The following is an 8,048-nucleotide window of genomic DNA, read 5'->3' as shown; positions in this document are numbered from 1 at the left end:
ACACGTAAATCTCTCGACCGACTGTTTTGATGTAGCACTCCACATTCTCCTACAGTTTGTGGCCACTGGCTGCTCCTTCTGGGCTCAGCTGGCTACAAATTAAAGTAGGTCAGGAGATCTGACTGGGTTTGATATTTCAGTACTTTATGTCTCATGTTCAAAATGGACATCAAGGTTGTCTCCTTCTCCCTGGCGAGGACAAGTTTGGACTTGCCTGCACAGGGTCATGGCAGCTTCACAGTTAGTTGGCCCTAGAAAAGGACACAGTCGGTTGGGCTGATATTAATTGATAAGAAAAAAAAAAAGAATACAAATAAAAGCGGGTCATAAACAAATTGATTCTTGGCTCATTGTAATTTCTCCAAAGAGTCCGGTACAGGTAATCTTCTATATTTTCTTTTAACATATTTTGGTACTTTTACTATTTCACAACTTCAACCTGTGTCTGTTCAGCCCTCCGCTGTTGGGAGGTGAAGTGGGTGGGACTAGTCAAATCAATCTGAAGATATAACGCCGTTTAGATCCGCCCTCGCATTTTAAACTGCAGAGCTCGGGGCTGTGGACGCAATGGTAATTTGCCTCACTGGATTTGACAGCGCGCAGGGCAAGAGGAGAGGCTTTACGCACGAGTCCCTCTCCAGATCATAAGCATTTGACCAAACTCGCAGTACAGAAAGGAAACCTGTTCTCATGGTGGGTGCTTCATCCGCCCGTCGAAGGAGAGCGCGGTGAAGTGCTGGCCGATTGAATGTCACCTCCATTCACCATGGATTACGCAAGGACCATGGCCCCTCCGGTACCCCCGCATAAACCCAATCCCGCCCGGCCAGGACAGGCGCAGGAGCGGCTGCTGAAGTGCGTCCTGCTCGGCGACGGAGCGGTGGGCAAAACCAGTCTGGTGGTCAGCTACACAACGAACGGCTACCCAACCAAATACGTCCCTACTGCATTTGATGACTTCTCGGGTAAGTAATGTCAAGATATTGCTACTTTTATTTTTCATGATGAATTCTGTAAACATTTTTGCAAATGCACAATCAGTGTAAGAGAGGAATACAGCATTATATGCATAAGCAATGTCACCCCTCATTTGCCCTGATGAAGGGTTCTCACAGGCCGAAACTCCGGGATTCATTCTGGTGAATTAAACCCGAATGGCATTTTTTTCCACTCCAGGGGCAAATCAATTTGTTTCTACCTGCCTGACTGTCTCCCACTGAATTCTTCTTGAACTTCTCATGTTTTGAGTGCACCCGCCCATTCTGCCATTTCCCCCTATTATTCCACTGTTATGATAGATGTGTTTGTTTTTCCTATTATCTGTCCTCCACCAGTGTTAATGCACATGAGTTGTCCTCCCTGGATCGAGCCAGGTTTCCATTTGGCACAGTTCCACTTTCCAAACTGTCTCACTAGCCCCAGCAGGCTTTGTTTAATGAAAAATAAGGAGGAGAGAACAAAATCCTTCAAAGGGGGCACTCGTTTTAAACTGATCAGTGTTGGCGTGAAAAAAATACACCTCTGACCTGCTGATCACCTTTATTTCTTCATGGTCACATCTTCAGAAAGTCCCTCTTTAGCTGTTCTTAATGCACTTTGTAAACTTTACTCCTCTGAGATGTTTTATCTGCATATGATAGTATTCATAAAGGCCTATGAAACCTTACCTTAGCAGATTTTTAAGGCTTGTTTAGGAATTTAGGAAACAATACTTGGCATTGCATCACTGCACACTAACTTGTAGTATAACTAGTGATGTGTAGTAAAATAAACAACTTGGCCAACACAAATCCTGTCAAACACTCACTGTGAGCACACACCGCCCTCAGACGAACACTGGCTCAACCCTCCTATACAGAGCAGTCTGGTTCAGGGGTTTTGGATTGCACAAGTCTGCCTATTGTTGTCAGCCTTGACCCGTGAGCCCTCTCCTCTATACTGGAATGGGCACATCTGTTGCAGTGGCTCTGAGGCAGATATTGTCTTTCGCCGCGGCCTGACAGAGAGCGATTGTGCAGTTGGGGCCCTTTATGGTGATGTCATTTCTCCATGCCCGGGATCAGAGAGTACCCTCTTGAAAGCTGACTTCTGAGCAGTTACGCAATGCCACAGGTGCCAGAGACGCAGAGGAGCGGGAGGCTGGGAGAGGGGACGATAAGAGGGAGTTTTGGTCTGGAAAATCAAAGGACTATCATATATCAGAGACTAGGAAATTATTACACAGTGGCCGCTCTCTCATACGTCCTTTCTCTCCTCCCGCTCTTTCTCCTTGCTTTTGTTAAAGCAGAGTGCCATGATGCCTGTCCTGCTACATGAATAGTTCCAGCAGGCTCTTTGATCAGGTGGTATGACCGACCACTCCAGGCGTATTGTAAATGTTTCCATGTGCCTGCTGCTCTGCATTGTGCTCACTCTTCTGAAAAGAATAAATGGCCCTGTAATGAAACTCGCTGTAAGATGACTCACCCACTTTTCCAATCTGGAAGTGAGGCTGATTGGAAGAGAGTCACCAAGCAAACAAAATCTGCTTTGTTTTTACCCCCACCCCCCCGTTAGTCAGCCTTGGAATGGCCTCTGTCAAAACACAACAGAGAACAAAGCTCACCGAGTGGTCCGAGCGACAGTAAAGCGTTATGGTCTCGACAGTAACTGGCAGAGTGGGTGGGCGAGACAGAGCAGGCCGTCTGTGAGCTGCAAGAGCAGAGCAGGGGGTCTTTGTGTTTTCAACTGGCAGACTTTTGTTTATTCCAGAGAATACTCTGGCGGTTAGCTGTGTGTATGTTAACTACCGAAGTGTCAGGTGGGGGGCTGATGCACAGGGTTAAAGTAATGTTTTCTCTGTCTGTCTGTTTCTGTGTCAACAGCTGTGGTTCAGGTGGATGGAAACCCGGTTAGACTACAGTTGTGTGACACTGCAGGACAGGTGAGTTTTGTTCGCACGCGCACACACACACACACACACACACACACGCACACACACTGCATTACCATTTGGCACCCTACCCGGATCAAAATGTGTGTGCCACACGTCTTTCCTACACAACTTTGGTCCAGAATGAAATATCTCAACAACCGTTGGATGGATAGCCATGAAATGTAGTACAGACATTCATGGTTCCGAGATGACGAACCCTAATTACTTTGGTGCTCCCCTGACTTTTCCTCTAGCGACATTATCAAATCAAAAATTTTCCTTTGTTTCTGACCAAATACCTGGAAAACTAATGACATTCCCCTCAGCATCAGCAGTACTTTGTGTTTAATGCTAAGTAGCACGTGTTAGTATGCTAACACACAAAAATATGATCATAAACATTATACCTGCTAAGCATCAGGAAGTTAGCATTGTGATTGTGAGTAAGTTAGCATCGCTGATGTTAGCATTTAGCTCAAAGCACCATTTAGCCATTTATTAAACATAAAAGCGAAACATTGACTGTTCCAGACTCTCACATGTCAGGATTTGGTGCTTTTCTCTGTTTTATATAATTATTGAATCAAACAACTTTAAATGTGGCGCTTTTGGTCTGATAAAACAAGCCATCTGAGAGTGACACCTTGAGCTCTAGCACTTTTTGAGGGTCATTATCACTGTTTTTGGACTTCTAATAGATTGAAAAAATTATTTGATTAATTGAAAAAAAAAATCTAAGGTGAATCAATAGTGGAAATATTCCATAGTTGGAGCTGTGCTGTTTTTGTGTTCTGCCAATGTTGCCTTTGCTTTCCACCTTTCCTTTAGGGATTCTTGCCTGTTACTTCAGGTAGCGCAGCAGTGTAGAAATAGCTGAATTCCTGGGCTCTGCTGTCACTCTTCATCTGGAGTAGAAATAACACTGTCTCAAACAGGTATAGCTTGTGGTGGAGGCTAGACTGGAGGTGATATGTGAAAAATGAAAACTGTTTCTTTCTGTCTGTCTTCCCTGTTAAGGACACGGTGGTACGAGAAAACTTGCCAGGCAAAAGTTATTGACTCATTATCATGTTTGTGGGGCAATCTTGAAAGGAACAGCTTGTGAAATGGTCTTGTAATTTCTCTGGAGCATGGGTGGTTGTTTGATAATCCACCTTAACAGAACCCTGCCCTGGGAGCAGCATATTTGACATTCACAAATGCTGTGAAGGCACTGCCAGTTCTGTACAGAATCAAAGACAATTTGGCAGTAAAGTGGAACGAAGCTTTTGAACAAGCCCCTAATACATGTAAAACCTCACAGCATGTTGCAGGCTGCACACAGTGTTAAAACTGTACTCACACACAGACGCACACACGCAGACAAGCTTGGGCAAATATGGGCAGATAAAAGTCAGCTAACACTTAATGTACTGATGCAATTTCATAAGAGGGGAGCTTGTGCCAGAAATGGGTCGGGGAGTGCCAAAAAAAAAAAAAAAAAAGGACAAGATGACTAAGAAAGAGAGAGGTAGAGAGTGAGAGAGTGAGCCAAGACAGAAAGACGGAGAGGGTTTGGAGAAGGGTGATAACAGCTGCCGCCAGAGCTGATAAACAAAGTTGCTCCTCACACACAGATGTTGATATGTCTGTATATTCTGCAGATGGACCTACGTCATCAGATCACAAAGCAAAGCCAAAGTTTGTGTGGGAAACTCACGAGTTGATAAGTGTCCACTGCAACTGTTGAGCTTCAAATCTGATTGTTTCTGCAGACTTGCGTCGGCACAGAGCATTGTATAGGCAAAGAGGGATTAGGAGATATGTGCTGGAAAGGAGAGGGTTAAGAGAGAGAAGGAGAGGTTTGTGTCAAGTTTCTGCCAACCTTAATCTGTGTACTCAAGGATGTGGGAGGCCCTTGTTAATCAAAGCTACGTGGCTTCAAAGTGTTAATTTAAGAGATTTACTGTAGATGATATAAATGAGCGGGCAGGACTCATACGTAGACCGTGTATCAGCACAATATAAACACTGTTTAGACAGGTTGTTATCGAATGATTATTGGCGCAGTTCCCTTTCCTGTGATGTTAAGGTGCTTGAGTGTGTTGACCAGTGAAGTGATTACTGGAAGTGCATTTGTGTGTGGTCCTTCTGGGTGAGAAGTGAAGGGAAATAATTCATCGCAGTTAAGATTTTGAGCAGGGCCTAATGGAAAATCTTAAGACCTGTTCGATTTTAAATCATGAGCATCACCGCATAGCTAACCATCTGTTTCTTTCTCCCTCAGGATGAGTTTGACAAACTCCGCCACTTCTGCTACAGTCGGACTGACGCCTTGCTGCTCTGCTTCAGCGTGGTCAGCCCCGCTTCCTTTCAAAACGTCTGGGAGAAGTGGGTGCCCGAGATCCGTCGCCGCTGCCCTCTCACGCCCGTCCTCCTCGTAGGCACACAGTGCGACCTGCGGCAGGACGTCAAGGTGCTGATCGAGCTGGCGAGGCGGCGGGAGAGGCCGGTGGCGGAGGAAGACGCCAGAGCGCTGTCGGAAAAAATTGGGGCAGTGACGTACGTTGAGTGCTCGGCGCTGACACAAAAGAATCTGAAGGAGGTGTTTGACGCAGCCATCGCTGTGGGGCTGCGGCACTCTGACAGGAGAGCACGACGGGAGAGGAAGGTCCGCAGCACAGCTGATAAGATGAAGATGCTCTCCAAGTCCTGGTGGAAGAAGTACGTGTGCGTCCAGTAGGGAGGGAGGGGATGACTTTGACTGATATAAAACTGGAACTGCTCACATGTCTGCTGGGACTCACTTGGATGTACGAACTTCTATTTTCACGTTCACCTGGACGACCCCAGATGTGCTGGCTAGAATGACTTCAGTCCAGTGGAGCAACAGCTCAATAGAGGCAGAGTGAGCCTGCCTGAGCTGTAGAGTGGTTGCGGGTTTTGGCATGGTTTCACTTTGACCATAAAATATCCGATGTTGATGCCTAAAAGACAGAGAGCATAAGACTGTAACCACTGTCTGCTGCTCAGAGCCAGTCTGAACTGTTAAATATGACTGTGACCAGAATTCAACCAAAAATTATGGAGCTAATAAAATTTTATGGCACATGGACTGCATATCATACTGGACTTGTCCAAAGGAAATGTGAGCTGACTTGGAGGGGAGGTGTGCAGGCGGTGATGTTATGTACTAAAAGTATACTCCTCCTTTTTGTCTGATTTGATACCCTTCTTTAACAAAGTATATTATTCTATATGTTCTACACTGTAATTCAGCCCCCAACACTTCTGATAGATGCTCAGATGAAACCCCCAATCACAGACGCAATAGTTCTGCTATTGAAAATCAAAGCCAATCCTGCACCTTTGTTTCCGAAATCAGAAGCGTCTATAACTTCAATGACAACTTGTTAAGAGTCGGATCAGATCAAATCTATTTTAACTCGTTCCCTTCTAGATTACAATCAAATGTACATGAGTATAAATTTATATGAAATCAATGAGTTCTGGTTTGAATGATGTATGTTGTTCTATGAACTGTCACATTAGTCTGGCCATTCACTTCTGCTTAACTGTGAGCTAGTGTAGGGTGTACGTCTCTACACCAGCTTGTGTCTGTGCCACATTTCATAGCGTTGCTACAGCTGTCACACTGTTAGTCAACCACACATGTAGAGGTCTGTAAGCTCCTCACTGACCCGCACCAACCATCCTATACTGGAGAACACACACGTATGCTTCAGCTTCTGGAAGCTTTAGAAGTTTCAGTTCTTCACTTTGACTGAAAAGCTTCATCTGAAATGTTTCAAGACTTTTCAAGTTTTTTTTTTTTTGTGACTGTTACAAGGTTGCAGCAATACGTTGGGCAGTGCCACTGTACATTGCACTTATCACACAGAGTCCAAACATATCACCGAAGTCTTGCCATGCAATGGCCTTTGGACCAGTGGTGTGGAAACTTAAGAATTAGACACAGAGCAGGGGAATGAATCCGTGGCGCTTGAGCCATCCGTTTACTCAGTGTCACTGAAACAAAAATGGCTGATTTGCATGTTCCCCGCACTACACCACTGGTCTGGATGATCACAGGGTCTTTCATTGACATTGTAGTCAGGGCCTTATACGGATAATTACCCATCTTTGTCGGTCAGTGTACTGGAGCTCTCTCCTCTGTTGAAATTACACAGTAAATGAGGTGAAATCACCAAAGAGACTGATTCTATGTTTGCTTCTTATTTTTCAGAAGCCTGTCATTCAGCTCTGTCTATTTATCTGTTCCTTCTGGGCCAATAACTGATCAACAGCAATACAGAGCAGTTGTATGAACCATGATATGTCATTATGTATGTTACATAGTAATCACTTATGATGTTTGTAATGTCATCAGGATAAATGTGTGTGTACATATAGAAGTGACTCAGTCATTGGCTGTGCTGTCCAACTATAAATGGTACTTAACAATATGAGTGATTCAGTCGGTGTCTGACTCTGGCGTGAGAGCAGTTTGTTGAGCTGTATGAGCGGAACAAAATAAAATGTGAAATATTTAACCTGTTTTCACTGTTGGCGTGTCCATGGAGACGTTATCTCGACGGTCACCCTGTAGAGGATGTGATATGATGATAAGAGTGGGAGGGGAGGGGAGGGAAGGGGAGGGGGCTCATTCATGCTTCGTTTCAAAGATCAAAGGTTATCATAGTATGAATAGGTGTTTTGACAGATCTCATATGTTTTTATGTGCCTCAGTAATAAATACAGAAAAATTGCCAAAAAGAAAGAGGGAACCAGTTTAAATACAGAGGTTTCCGACCAAAATGTAGGTTAATAGGCTATTGCCAGAAGTGTTCCTGCAGTCTTGCAAAACTTTAACTTGCTTTAAGTAGAAAAACACATTGTGAGTAAAGATACACTTAAAGTAAACTGAGGTTCTACTTAATCATTCACTTTCTGGTTTATTTTAGTTTGACATAAAGAGGACATTAAATCACACCCAAGTACGAGTCAGTGTTAAATATAAAAGCATTCACCATATAGTTCGCAATATAGCATGCTCACTATTGTTGTTGAATGCCTAATAAAAATTATTATACACTATATAGTTGACTCCAATTATTCCATAACGCAAGCTACAAAGAATTGCACAACTGATGAG

General features: G+C 44.2%; 1 protein-coding gene across 1 annotated transcript; it reads left to right on the top strand.

The window, feature by feature from the left end:
- Nucleotides 1-476: 476 nt before the first annotated feature.
- rhoub (ras homolog family member Ub) lies at nt 477-7,446 on the top strand. Its single transcript, XM_056374380.1, has 3 exons — nt 477-965; nt 2,865-2,923; nt 5,181-7,446. Exons 1-3 carry the CDS (start codon nt 749-751, stop codon nt 5,634-5,636), a joined length of 732 nt encoding a protein of 243 aa, XP_056230355.1. The 5' UTR covers nt 477-748; the 3' UTR covers nt 5,637-7,446.
- Nucleotides 7,447-8,048: the final 602 nt, after the last annotated feature.

Source organism: Seriola aureovittata, chromosome 4 (assembly GCF_021018895.1).
Source record: "Seriola aureovittata isolate HTS-2021-v1 ecotype China chromosome 4, ASM2101889v1, whole genome shotgun sequence".
NCBI lineage: Eukaryota > Metazoa > Chordata > Actinopteri > Carangiformes > Carangidae > Seriola > Seriola aureovittata.
This window is presented reverse-complemented; position numbering and strand designations above follow the sequence as displayed.